Source organism: Pavona decussata, unplaced genomic scaffold (assembly GCF_977016875.1).
Source record: "Pavona decussata unplaced genomic scaffold, jaPavDecu1.1 SCAFFOLD_207, whole genome shotgun sequence".
Lineage (NCBI taxonomy): Eukaryota > Metazoa > Cnidaria > Anthozoa > Scleractinia > Agariciidae > Pavona > Pavona decussata.
In genome coordinates, this window is record NW_028145612.1 from 3,032,501 (window position 1) to 3,047,443 (window position 14,943).

Here is a 14,943-nt window from a genome sequence, read left to right on the forward strand (position 1 = left end):
TTATTAGAGAGAGCGCGAGTCTCAATTAGAAAATTGGCTTGTGTATTTTATGTCTCACAACAACTTCAGTAGATAGATAGTTTAATGAATATAACTTTGCAACCCAACGGTACAATGACATTATGTTTACAGGAAAAGGATTAAAAAATATATACATGCATATAATAAAATTTTATTAAAAAAAAAACACCTTAAATATTGATCACTACATAATGACTAACTGCTAACATTAATTGGATCTTGAGGCAATAATTAATTTTTCCCGTTGAAGAGCAGTTTAGGTTTCACTACAGGCCAAATTTGTGATACACTTGAGTTGTCAGTGAAGTAAATTTTATTTATTTTGATATTGATATTGACTTATTGTAACATGGGATGTGGGGAGAGGGGAAATCATTAATAGCGGTGCTGATCAAAACATCTGAGCTCTAATAAAACAGAATAACTAAGAAAATTTAAGATTAATTAACTGAATTGTCGTTCCCCTTCTGGTAATCCAAGTACAGTCTCACTTCTACTTTTAAATTGGAAGAAAAACTATTTTGGAAGCGATTTCCGAGACTAATGAACATCTCCGGCTAAAATAACCGATCTCCCGGCACCTCACTATAATTTAACTACATCTTTTAAATAATGATACCTTGGGGTCTGTAAAAGTTTTGAAAGTGATGAGAAACTTACAATTTTTCCGCTTCTTTCACGAGCTGTTGTCCTTCCTGTAATTTCTTTTCCTGCAAGGCAGCCATCTTTTTTTGTAACACCGCTGATCGTGGTCGCCACTTGCGGTACACCAATCTCTGGCGAGATACGCCATGTAAAACATACTTATAATGTCCTGAACTACGTTCTTTTCTCCCTCCTATCCTTACGGGTGAATTTCAGTCTAATAAAAATGTTAAAAGAGTGTACAAGATATACTAGTTGTTGTATATTTCTTCTACTTCTCCAATCTGCAGTTATGTCTTCGTGAACTTCGTGTATTTTTGTAAGGAATATTACAATCAATCCGCTATCAATAGCGGTACACGCACAAGTTGGAGAATATGCCCCCGTCCCCACTATCTAAGGGTAAGTCCCAATCCAAACATGTGGGCGTATAAGATGGGTCAACGGGAAATTAACTCCAGAGTCAACGTAATGCTAAGTAAGGTGGAAGACATGAAGAATTGCAAAAAAATCAACTGCTCCGTTAAGACGTACGATAAAAAAAAAAAAAAAAACTTGGAGAAATGAAGAAAACATTCAAAAGAAATTCTTCCGCCGGGTGACGAAGATACTTTCAAAAATCCACGCTTAACGGAGGAAACACAATCGATTCAAAAGAATCAACAGCAGTGTCAGTTCTAAGGTATCAGTGGAGCCGAAATAATCGACTAAAGGAGAGCTACGGTTCATGGATCACAAAATACGTAAACTGATGACCATCTATAGTGCGTTGGATCCAGGATCCACAGGCAGATGTAGATTGACTGTACTTTAAAACGACAGAGGGTGGGCGTGGAGTGATAAGCATTCAGGAGTGTGTGAATGCTGAGACAAATAGCTTGAATACACTCTTAGCTCTTCTTGCGGCCGCTCTGGCGTAGGCGACCAGCTGTAATTACGACCGACGCTATGAAACCCCGTTTTAACTTTCACCCAAACTGCTCTAATTAAAAGCTCCCGTAAGCGATAGCGACCACTTTTGGGAATCATTACCACGACTTTTTTGGCTTTGTTTGTAATTCTTTCAAGCGACGACACAAAGGATGGATTTACTGTGAGTAGAATCCAGCACTTTAATGAAACTTGACACAAACAATCATCAAGTTCTAGAGTCAAAATGTTGTCACGTGAAACTTCGACGTTTAAATTGTCATTTATATATATTGAACTGAAATACCGAATTCAGAAACATTATCACTCCAGTAATGTAACAGCAAATTGTTTGATAGCTGTTGTGCAGTACTAAACATACATGATACATTGAAATCATCTGAGTAAACGGTTAGCAGGTTTATAAAAACTGTATATCTAAGAAGAAGCGTGGCGTTTGTAACTTTCACCAGCCGTGCATGAAAAGAGAACTCCCGTAAGCGACCAGCCTCTTTTATTTCTTATTCTCTTAAGCGACCAGCTCCAATAACAATCACTTTTTTAAATTCCCGAAGTGGACGCTTACGAGAGCTTGAGCTGTAGATATGTTGAGGGGTGTCAGGAAGGGAGGTACATCAATAGCTGTACGCAAGGAGGAAGATTTTAAGAAGAAGGAGCCAGACAACATTATTGGGAAATTTGTAAGAAGCATTGATAGAAAATGGATCCCGGCAAAGTACTGGGAATGGATTAAAAAAGGGAAGCTGTAGGTCTTCTCATGGCAGCACAGGATCAGGCACTGCGGACAAATAGTGTAAAGAGAATGATTGACAAGCAGAATAAAACCGGAACAGGAGCAGGGACCATGCCAAAGGTGAGACGCTGGTAGCCATAAAGACCCTTATGAGCGTTCACAGTGAGCAAATGCTGACTTTCGGGGGTCAGCTCCATTTGCTGATATGCATTTGACAAGATGATCTCGCTGAACATCGTTCTATTTCCTTGAGTGACAAATTTATAAACAATAGCCTCCATTTGGCGCGAAAATATGCTCAGATATTTGTCCGCGGACATTATCTGTTTCGAGAAGTGAACAGTTTTCCGAGAGCGAAGCTCGAGGAAAACTGTGAGATTTAAACTTTCTCGCAACATGTAGCAACGAGCTTGAGTATTTGAACATTTCGTTTAAGAACAGTTTACCGTAAAAACGTTTAGAGCGTATGTTGTCCAACAACACAAAAGCAAACCGTTCCCCCATCTTGACATTAATTTTAATTGTAAACAAGACGCGCCTTGAAGTTTTTGAAATTGGGGAATATCACTAGGAGAATATCATCGGATATTCCCCAGTTTAGGCTGGGGTATATTTGGTCACGTGAGGCGTTCAGACCAATCGCGCGCGAGCGAAAATATTTGATGGATATAAGTCAGTATATGGCTTGTCTTGAAGAACCTGCTTAACGGACACGTTAAAGTCTCCATCAAGTGTACGTCTTTCTTCGGTACACAGACAATTGACTTTCCAAACGATCCAATTCCTCTTCTAAGGAGCTTTGCAGCACAACAGCTTTGCACCATCTTGTAATTTAATATCCGCTTTGAAACTTTTAATGGTTCCCAGTCCCTCACTGAAAACAGTCTTGTGCCTCTTTAACACACCTGACAGGGTTTCAATCTTGCTCACAAGGAAGATACTGCTCCAATTCAACAGCTTCAACCAATTCCTTCCTAACAATGGGGGACCATCTCCATCCACTACAATCAGTAGCAAGATCTTTTCCTTCTGGTCATAGGTCAGAGAGAGGCAAACGTCACCATAAACAGGTATTTCCACTCCACCGTAAGCTTTCAACTTAATCTTATTGATACGTAAAGGTCACTGATTAAACTCTTGGTCACACAATGTCTTTGGCAAAATAGACACTGTTGCTCTCGTATCCAGTTGCATTTTACAGCTCTTCTGGTCCAGTAACACTGACACAGCCATTGGTGAACGTCCTTCCTTTACAGACTCCTCTGCTGTAAAACGTCCCAGTACCTCATCATCATCAGTTTTCTCCGCAAGAACTTTTTCTACATATGTTACAACTTCAGGCTCTCATTTTCGAACACTCCGATTGTTTCCACTCACAACACCACTTCCAGTCTTAGTCTTACACACTGCTGTGAAATGACCCACCTTGTTACATCTTGAGCACACAGTTTGGCGAACTGGACAGCTTTTATCTCGGCTAAAATGTCCCTCCTCACCACATTGGTAACATTGCCCTTTCACTTGACTTGACGTCTTTTGAGGCTGTTTGGCAGGTTTTGAAGCTAACTGTCGGTTACTCTTGTTCACGCCCAACGGTTCCTCTGTCTTCTCCTCAAGGCCGTAGGCTCCCATTTTCTTAGTTTGCAGGTCGACTGCTTCCATTTACTCGAGCTACCTCTTGCACCTTCTTTAATGTGATATCTTCTTTGCTCAGAAGTTTTCTGCTCAAGGCTGACGATCGGCATTTATCGATGACTTGATCTCTGATTTCGATATCTGGATCGGTTAAATTGCAATTCTGTGACTCTTTCCGGAGTTCAACGATAAATTCATTGACTGTCTCACCATCCTGCTGAACCATAGTCCTGAACACATGTCTCTCGTACGGCTCGTGAAGTTTAGTTACAAAATAGGTATTCATAATGCGCATGGCATTGTTTTCTCGAATTCCGTAGCCGTATCTCTTTCAACTCCTGCACCCGGGCCTGGCTCTGTCAACGTGTCGTACAATACTTGGACTTCTATTCCCGCGGTGTGAAGAGGCAAGGCCTTCCTTTGTGCTTCGTTCACCACCCCTTTAGACACCAAAAAATATTGAAACGATTGAAGCCGTTTCTTCCAACGTGGTGCTAACGTCGACGAATTACCCTTTCAATCGAACGGAGCTACGCCTTGAATTTCGCTGTTTATTGCCGTCATTCTTCGATCCTCGTCGCCAGTGTTAAATTAATAACGAAACGAAATGTTGTTTAGACTGTGTTGCGCACTTGGTGGATAAAAATAGTGGTGAGTTGTTTTCTAGCGCAAAATATAAAATAAAATACCAGACGTTTTGAGGCTGCTATCTCTTCCACAATCGGTATGTTGCAACTGAATAAAACGCGCGCGTCATACGAAACAAATTTAAATAAATTTAAATTGATTCAAATGGATACGTGATGTAACTTGCGCGCGCCGATTTGAGAGTCTTAAATAAAGTTAAAGTCAGTATTGAGGCCGAATGGATGCAAAGTCCGGTGTTTAAATATGAGTTTGGCCTCAAAACGGCGCCTGGCCAAGGTGCTACGGAAGCCTGACCGGATTGCGGAAACAAGCATGTCCTCAGTGGAGTGGCCAGGTGATGTAAAATGACGTGCAACTAGGAGGTCCGTGTTAGCAGTCCTAGTTGAACGTAGATGTTCACGAAATCTGTCTCCCAGACGTCTACAGGTCTAGCCAATGTATAGTTTGATACAAGCCCGGCATTTGATGACTTAGACCACGTTGTTGCTGGTACACGTGAAGTTGTCGCTAACGGTTATACATCCCCCAGGACTGTCTACAAATGCTGAGACGTTCGTATGAGTGCAGGTATTACACTAGCCTGCGAGCAAGCTCTCTTGGGGGTGGGGGGCGGGCTAGTATTACACCGGGATCGGTCATCATCGACAACGGTCGTGTCATGAAGGGTACTCCTAACCAGGGAGTCACGCAGATTGCTATCGCGACGATAAACAGATAAAATGCACAAAGGTTGGAAAATCACTGTGGCGTCCGGGTCATTTCGTAATAGGGAGCAACGACGACGGCGACGGCAACGCCAACGCCGCAAAATAATAGGTTTATTGAGCAAAACCAATCACTCTGCACGTGCGTTTTACATTTTGGTACATTTCTTTCTTTTTTCCCGTACAGTCAATTTCTCCGCTTACGACGCATCTGCAGTGACGAGAGGGATTTTGATAGTAAGAGTAAGGAAATGACTGTTTTTTTCATTAATCGTGGCTATCCACAACAAATTATTCAACAAGCTCGAAATCGCGTGGCAGTCACACCCCGTGAAGCAATTATTTCTGAGCCTGTGGATGTAGTCGTTTACCAACCTACCATCCCTCTGGTGTTGACATACCATCCTACCAACACACTGGTCAAAAGCATCCTTACACGCAACCTCCATTTATTACCAAATGACCAGGACACCACAGCGATTTTCCAACCTTTGCGCATTTTATCTGCCTATCGTCGCGATAGCAATCTGCGTGACTCCCTGTCCCTTCATGACACGACCGTTGTCGATGATGACCGATCCCGGTGTAATACTTGCACTTATACGAACGTCTCAGCATTTGTAGACAGTCCTGGGGGATGCATAACCATTGGCGACAAATTCACGTGTACCAGCAACAACGTGGTCTATGTCATCAAATGCCGGGCTTGTAACAAACTATACATTGGCGAGACCTGTAGACGTCTGGGAGACAGATTTCGTGAACATCTACGTTCAACTAGGACTGCTAACACGGACCTCCTAGTTACACGCCATTTTACATCACCTGACCACTCCACTGAGGACATGCTTGTTTCCGCAATCCGGTCAGGCTTCTAAAGCACCTTGGCCAGGCGCATTTGGCCTCAATACTGACTTTAACTTTATTTAAGGTCATTCCCCTGTTTTGCAGTGCGCAACTCTACTGCGCACAATGGCAAAATAAAAAAAATTAAGCTCATTTCTAGCTAACTACTGAGTATCACTCAATCTGACTTGCATCTAACAACAAAATTCTTAATTTGCATTTTGCGCGGAAGTTAAGGTGTTTTCATAAGACTCGCCCCAGTCCCTTCGCGGAGAAACCAGTTTTGATGCTCGATTTACCACTGCTTTGTGAAATATCTGCAAAACCAACTCGGTGAACCTATTTTCTCTTTTCAGATTTCTAACCACAATATCGTTTGCCAACTACCGTGAAAGTTTAAGGAAAATCCTAGTGTTAGAAATATCAAATTTTGCCCCTAATATCTAGCCAATGGACATTTTAGCCTACCTTCAGAGGTAACGAATTGTATTATTCTATTGAATATCTCAGTAGTACTGGTTAGGAATAGTTTTCAAACAGATTTCACATTGAAAGTGATTTATGAACAGGGAAAAAATTCTATGAAATGAGCCGTTAACTGTTAACTTCAGAAAATAATTCCTGTTTTTGGCAAATGCTCTATTATAGTCCTTTTTGCCCAAACATGCAGAAATTACCATATTTCAATGCTTCGTTGCTGAAGAACAAGCATGGTGACCCCCTCTTTTTATTTCACCTCTGCAGTTTACATAAAGTGAACCACACATGCGCAAAGTTTGGAAAAAATCTGAGTGTAGGTTCTATTTTAGGGGAATGACCTTAAGACTCTCAAATCGGCGCGCGCAAGTTACATCACGTATCCATTTGAATCAATTTAAATTTATTTAAATTTGTTACGTATGACGCGCGCGTTTTATTCAGTTGCAACATACCGATTGTGGAAGAGACAGCAGCCTCGAAACGTCTAGTATTTTATTTTATGTTTTACCACTATTTTTATCCGCCAGTGTTAAATACCGAGGTAACCAGGGGTGGTCTAGATAAGGTCTGATTAAATCAAATGAACAATCAACATGTTTTCAACAACATGGTGACCATTTTAAGAACAGCCCCTTTTAATCCTCAGGCTGATAATCCTCAATACCGTCGAGGCACTTCGTAAAACAGTCAGCCCCGACCGGCGTAAAAACACTCACCCGTAAGCAAAACAAACAAACAATTCACCTGTTTCTTTAGCGTATACAAAACAGACAAAACGAGAAAATTTGATAGTTATATACGTGTAATTAAGAGAAAATACAAGTTTAATTCATGAGCAAACTAACAACAATTAAACCAAATGTTAGGAATAAATTAATTGATTCACCTGCACTGTGAAGCTTTCTACCGCTTGAAAATCACACGGACACAGATCGATAAATATAGTAAACGGCGAGTCCACAGAAGGAGCTTGCAGAGTAATTTCTTCCACAGAATTTGACTTGCTCCTTTCCACCATCAAAAGGGCACTGTTATTATTGTTTGGTTATCATTCGTTGAAAGATGCCGAAGCGAGGTGAAAGCACTTGGTCGCGTCCATGAATGATTTCAGTTTTTCAACCAAACAAATCCGGATCAAGTTTTCAGCTTTTGACACAAATGATCTTTTACTGTTTCTTGTAAGAAATGAAAGTTCACCCTTAGGAATTTCCTTTCCAAAACGCCTTCCACTGTTTTAGTATATACTATTTATAACGATATTCGAGGCCATGTAAAAATAAAAATAAAAATTTCGAAAAGGTGTTGTGAATCGAACAGTAGATTAAGTGTAATTTCTTATCGCAGAATTTGTAGGTCTTTTTTTTTTAGTAGTGGTTTGTAAACTGGAATCGTGCGAAGCTGTTCCTGTAAAGTATAATGTTGGCGAAGAAGAGTAAAAAGAGTGGAACTGAAACTCCTTGGAATCCCCTTGTATGGACTCAAAAAGGACACAAGCTACCGACTCAAACTACCGTGCGTAATTGTCAATGTGCTTGAACGAGAAGTACAAGTCAAGCTGGAGATTGTGACAGAAATAAATTAAGCGTAGCCTCACGTATAACAAAGATTTTCTTATCACTTGCTTTAAAAGGAAACGCGACGTACACTCAAACCTCTTTACAATCACCTCGCAAAAAAACATATCCTGGTCATTGTGTGGGTGTGGTCGTTTTGGGAAAGTCTCAGTTAATGTTACAGGGCACAAAAATAGCTTAAGTTACAGTGGCGCCATTCTATAAAACAGCCTTCCATGCGACGTAAGGCAAGCAGAGTCCCTTAGGCACTGAATTCAAACGTCCACTCAGACAAATACTGTAAGGCACGGCGTTCGTGGAAAGCAGCTTTTTACTAGTTTTTATTTCTACATCGTTTATTAGTGAACTAGTATTATATTTGTAATGATTCATTTAACAAACTGACGGCAGTAAAGACCACAGAAAACTGCCGTCGATTTGTTTTTTACAATAACATGGAAAAAATACGAGCGGAATTTTCTTTATTTTCCGTTGAGAAAGCGCGCGCGTTACATCTGACATCATTTTTGTGGTCTGTACTCTTATAGAAAATAGCTGAAAGCAAATTAGCGCGCGCGAATTTTGACTGTTATTGTAAAATTAGTTGTAGATTTAGTTGTAGCTGATGAATTGCCCGTGATTAAATAAATAAATAAATAAAACTAAAGTTGTCGTTCTCTGATATCGTCTTTGGCATCACACTGAGTCAATTGTCCATTCAAATAACTCATCTGTAAATTATGATTTGGAGTTAAACCGCACTAGTCGTGCTGCCGGGTTTTCCATCGTTTCTGCCGTGTCTCCAAGTGAGGGTTGATTATACCGATTATAACTGAATTTCAGTGTTAACTTTATTTCTTTCATGCCCTGAACTGAACACAATGCATCACATAAGTAAAAAATTGCGAAGAGGCCAAGTAAGAGAAAACCCTCCTTCACTGCATAAAATTACCCAGGGGCATGTGCAGTGGAATACAGCGATCGTCGGCCCCTACTTTTCTCGCAAGAAGCATTTTTAACTCAAAGTAAGAGGACTAAACTATAATTTCAATAATAAATATCCTCCTTTCACATCTTTCCCAGTCTCTCTTGGTCTGGCATTTTCACCTTCTATCGTTATATTTAATTTTGAATTTGGCCAATCAAAATTTTACAATAACTGTCCAAATTCCCGCGCGCTGATTGGCTCGTAGCTATTGTCTATAAGAGTACAGACAATAAAAATGACGTCAGATGTAACGCGCGCGCTTTCTCAACGAAAAAAAATAGCCAATTCCGCTCGTACTTTTTCCATGTTATTGTAAAATTGTTAATTGAAAGAAATATCGATATCAGCCTACCTTGTTCTAGTTTGGATTTAAATCTCGCACATGGGATGATTATGACAGTTAACATTTATATCCCATTTGTATCAATGCATTTAATTTTGTAAAGTTTCCTTCTTAGCTTGTAATTGACAAAGTGCACGGGTAGTATTTTTTCAGATCAGTAAATTTTGGGACTGCTTCTGTTCATTCTTTTAATGGTAGATAGAATTTCAATTCTTTCGTATCTTTCATACTTAAACGGAGTTGGGTTGTGCTTTTCTGGAATATTCTTTATTTTTCCTCTTTGTTCTGCAGTCGGCTGCATGTGTTGTGCATCAGAAGGCCATTGATCTGCTTCAAATGCGAATTAAAGATCGATTTTTGTTTAATTAGTCTTCGTGAAAAATTTTGCAGTTTGAAACGATTCACTAATGCATGTGCCACGAGTTGCAAGCTTTCTTTCTTTTACCAGAAAACGTGATTAGATCCGAAAAAATAATTAAGAGACACTTCAGAGCTTTTTATTGGGATTCAGGTCTATGGGGATATGGAAGACGTCCCACCAATTTTCTACAGTAACAGTTGGGGAGGAGTGTGGCTGGTCAGGCCCGTAGCAGGGGGAGGGGCAGGGGGGGCTTGAGCCCCCCTAGAATTTTTGGAAGTTAAAAAACAATGTGCCAAAAAAATTATAATTTATAACAGATTAATGTGCACTGATCAATCAGTCTTGAACTCTGATGCTGCAAGTCCCTTTTCACAACCTTCAATAATTTGTTTACTACCTGTCAGTTTCTTTAGCTAACAGTTTGTTTTTATATACAACGGCAACGAAGGTACTCCTACCTTGTGAATCGGAAATAAGAACCAAAATGGATCCAAATCAACCAATCTCAAACCGTGAAAGCTGTTGAAATCCGCTCATTGATAGCAATATAAATGCCCTTAGTTTTTAACAATTAAGTATTCGCGCGTTGTCGAAAGCCACACAAATACGTCCTCTCAAGAGCAAAATTTTCCTGCAGTCGGATTCTCACTGCCCAATTCCAAATTTAAAAAGAGAAAGAAAAATTTGTCCTCGTTTGTTTACGTCCTCCTTCAAACGTGAAATTAGGAAATTTCACGTGGTAGTCCGCGTAAAAAAAAACGGCAAAGAAATGTACCAAAAAGTGTGACGCAGGTGCAAAGTTATTGATTTGCTTACTAAATCTACTCCTTTTTTATGTTCTCGTTGTATCTTAAACTCCCTAATCTGTTTGTTTTTTTGGGGTGACGGGCCCAGGGGGGGGGGGGGGGGTGGGGGAAGAGTAGTTTTGTTTAACCATTTTGCTCGGCCCCCCTAGTTATTTTAGCCTTGCTACGGGCCTGCTGGTGCTGTTGAAAAATGTTTTCGACACAAAAACTGAGCTTGAAAAAGGGAGGGGTTATGTAGAAACCGTCTACTAAGCTAAATCGCAATAGAAGCGTTGTTGATCTCAGTCGGCCGAAAAAAGAGCAGATCTTAGCAAGGGCTTTTGGAATCCGAATAGAAATTGGAAGGTAACTATCCAATTCTAAAACCCTCTAAAATACATAAAATGTAAAAGATTTCATTCTAAATTTAAACTGAGTCAAAATTTTGAAAATGGACGATTACCCTTTATTTTGCCTTTGGATTTCGATAACCTCCGGTAAGATTGAATTTTTTCTGCATAGTCTGGCATCAACAGCGCAAGAATATATCTAAAAAAATACATCCGGGATATCCCGAGATGCGCAGAACAGTAGGTAAAGAAAGAACCGTAGGGTAAAGAAGCACCGTCCTTAATAATTAACGAACGAATGTGCCATCTGCACAAAACTCGAGAATCCAGTCATGAGTTAAAACTGGTCTGACATATTGCTGAATCTCAAAGGCTCAAAGAAGATGCCTAAGCCTAAAATTGTTAGACTAAATTATATGGATTCGTAAACCTTTCGACATGGTTTGATTTCTTTTCAAGTGCCTACTTTTGTTACTGCGCATATAAACTGTTCACAGTCCCCCTATTTTTTCGTGGGATTCTCGAGACCGGTAGGCTTCTATGGAGCTGCCGCCATCTTGGTTTGTAAAAGCAAGCGCGATCTATACTAACACCCACTCCCGCTCCCCTCGGTAGTTTAGACACTCTCCCCAGATCGCGCTCGCTTTTACAAACCAAGATGGCGTCGATTCCATCGAAGCGTACTGGTCTCGAGAATCCCACGGAAAAATAGGGGGACTGTGAACAGTCTACTGCGCATACGTTCTGCGCATTTCGAGATACTCGGGTTTCCTATGGGTAGTGCCTACTATTACAGGGATATTTTTGCGCGGTTTAAAATCTACGGAGCAAGCAGAGCTTAGCAAGTTGTTTTGGTATCCCAAAACAAAATTGGGGGTAACAATGCATTTTTCAGAAATAAAGCTTCAATTTGAAAAAAAAAACCTGGCATTTTACTGCTTTTTAGAACAGTTGCTTAATTATCTCTAAAGAATACGTGGTTACCCCCAATTTTCTTTTTGGATTTCAATAGCCCTTGCTAAGATCTGCTCTTTTCGCATAGTGATAAACCACGCAAAGATACTTCGGTATTAGTAGGCACCGTTCTTAAGATTGCGTTCGATTGACCGTATTCCGGTATAAGAATAAGCGGAAAAGCTGTTGGATTTCCCATTTAAGTAAATTTGCGAAGACATTTCTGCAAACTTTCGCTGTCACATGATAATTTAAGATTTTGTATTCTAATACCTCCAGAAACCTCTTTTGGGGGATTTCTTGTAACCATTGCATACATCCCTATTCCGGAATAGGGTAATCAAACGCACCATAATTGTTTTCGCTCCTCTGTATATACTATGCTTGTTTCAAAGCTGGTCTTTTCTCCCTCATGTTTAAATTCCCTACTCAGCGCAAAGATCCAAATTCGTGTTTAGTCTCCCCATAGCTTTTGGAACCGAAATCGAGGCAGTTGCAGCTTTCGGGTTTTCTACGATGTTTCCCTTTTGACAAAAATTGATTACTAGGCCTCGTTGTGGATGGTCAAAATCGCCATTCTTTACAGTATGCATGGCAAGGGTTTATTTCAAGGATCAATTTTCTCTAAACTGTAAATCCACAGCGCCCTCTCATTAACTTTCAAAGCTGTTTAATAAAATTAAAAAAATTATGTTGCAATTTACAACCTCAAAAATGCCCTCTTAATCCTAAAAAGAACATCATGCATTTAAAATTAATTCAACTAACGGTTCAAGTTTAGCAATGTCCTAAAACGAACATTAAATGTCCATAACTATTGATTGTTGTCCTATTATTCTGGGCGTAATTTCAGTCAAGATTATAAAAAAGGAACTAGTACCGTAATGTTGACCTACAGTAAAAACTCTAGCGATCTGTTTCACCACAAAATAAAGACATTTCGGTGAGTAAAGGACTGTTGTTTTGAGGGTTGATTTGGCCCTACTAATTTAGGGCCAAAGTGCCCTAATTTCAATGCCTGAAATGCACCAAAGGGTTGAAACAACTGCCAGAGGCCGTCCTAAATAAGGACCAAAACAGTTCTCATTTGAAGGCGGAGCTGACACAGATAATTTGAATTTACAGTTTGCTAGGGTGTCCTCAAAGTTTCGTCGATTATTTTCTTATTGTGGCAGGTCGTTTATTCTCGACTTTTCACTTTGGGATGGAAAGACGGTGTTATTCTCTAAAACAGAGGCTTTTGTTATAAAACAAGAATTTCAAACCTCACTAGTTCCAAAATTAAATGTTTCTTCAGATCTTGGAATCAAAACACTTGTCATCAAAATCTATGTCTTTTTACTTAGTTCTAAAGCATTAAAATTCTATTTAAGTCGTCCAGTGTCAATTGCTCGTCCTTTCAATGTATTGCAATGTTCCAATTGCACATCCTTTATGAGGAAAGGCTTTAATTGGATTAAGTACGGTAACCAAAATTTATTCATACTTAGATCGCTAAATCGTGCACATTTGGATAATAAAGCTCTTAAAATATGCGATAAAATCTAACTATGGACTTAAGCTAATAGTGGCGTAAGACTATTGCGGAACGTAACATCAGAAAAAAAAAAACAGAAAAAGGTTTTCAGCCCAACACTCGGTGGGCAGGTGGGATATTACCAATAATGGACTATACAAGGAGGCTCTACCCTAACTGGTACCTTTCTCAGGTTGGAGTCATAGGGTTAGGATTTTCCCGAGTTGAAGTACAGAAAAGGGCAGGAAATTAAAACTGTCATTTAGATATTTAAAAAGGTCTTTAAAAATATCTCGAACAGACCGACCGAAACGAGTAGTTTTTCTACTGTAGGTACGTGAAAGGGAGACCATTTGATATGGAAGATATATGAACCGGTTGTCTTTTCTGCCGCAAATGGTATATAACTGAGGCCAAGGGTTTGTGCCTCGGGGCGGAGCCTCCCCGTATAAAAACGTTTTTCAATATCCCTCCTCTGGGGGAGGGGCATTTAACTTAATTAACACGGGGAAAACTTTCCCGGAAACTAGCAGAGGACTTTTCCAGATTGCCTTACGGGAATGGTTCCTGCGAGTGTTACAGTTTGTCACCAGTTCAATTATTCTATTCTTTTCGGTAAGTCACTGGGACATGCTCTAAGAACAGCCTAGACGAAAATGAAAATCAAATTCTAGGAGATCTTAATCTTAACCAGTTGAGGAACTGAGGAACCATGCGCAGTATTGGATGAAAATGGGTAGTCCATACAAGTGAAGGTGACAGCCACCCAGTTCTGCGTTTACCTCGCGGGACGAGTAACCTCGTGTGGACTGATTTTTAATTGTTGTAATCCATACAAAGGGGACAGTCCTAGACTAGGTTGTACGGTTCAGATCCACTAAGATTATAATTTGAATTTAAGTTCTACATATTGCTAAAACTGTTATCATTAACTTGTGGTTTCATCACAATCTTCACAGACTGGTGGTTTTATTGCCACGTGATTCCTTCCTCTGAGGTTCTCCTATGTACGTATATTTCTGCCAAAGAAAGGAAAGGTATTACTGAAAAATATAACCTAAGACCAAAAACGGTTCGCTAAACAGAAAAAAAGCGCTTTACAGTAAATACCTCAATCTCCCGAATATAGTCTTGGCAGTTATTTTCAAGGCTTGTTCTAGATGGAGTATATTAGAGAACATTTTGGTTTGCAAAATTAGGTGGGATTGAAGAGCCTGGAGAATTTACAGATGAACTTAAAACAGCTAATTCTTACGCTGGGCTTATGGGGACGGTTGCTTCTGAGATTTAAAGGGGAGGGATTGTTTTGAGAGGCGCCTTCATTGCGAATTTTAAGGGAACTTCAACAGATGCAATGGAAACCTGACAAATTCCAGTCTATGATGTAAAGTATATGAAATAATTCATATAGGAACTGCGGATGTAGATGAAAGTGAGAAGTGATCATCGCA

At 39.9% G+C, this 14,943-nt stretch overlaps 2 protein-coding genes across 7 annotated transcripts in view; both read right to left on the reverse strand.

Annotated features, from left to right (window-relative positions):
• Nucleotides 1-789, reverse strand: part of LOC146460921 (gamma-soluble NSF attachment protein-like) — a 16,622-nt gene extending 15,833 nt beyond the window's left edge. Inside the window, exon 1 of the mRNA XM_085087602.1 lies at nucleotides 682-789. Coding sequence (XP_084943728.1) covers nucleotides 682-746 — 65 coding nt within the window. The 5' untranslated portion in view covers nucleotides 747-789. The remainder of the gene's footprint in view (nucleotides 1-681) is intronic.
• Nucleotides 790-12,629: 11,840 nt separating this feature from the next.
• The window catches only part of LOC146460922 (uncharacterized), a 94,334-nt gene continuing 92,020 nt past the window's right edge, over nucleotides 12,630-14,943 (reverse strand). For all 6 annotated transcript variants that reach the window (XM_085087689.1, XM_085087688.1, XM_085087690.1 and 3 more), the window contains one exon: nucleotides 12,630-14,511. In XM_085087689.1, the coding sequence (XP_084943815.1) occupies nucleotides 14,446-14,511 (66 nt within the window). In that variant the 3' untranslated portion in view covers nucleotides 12,630-14,445. The remainder of the gene's footprint in view (nucleotides 14,512-14,943) is intronic.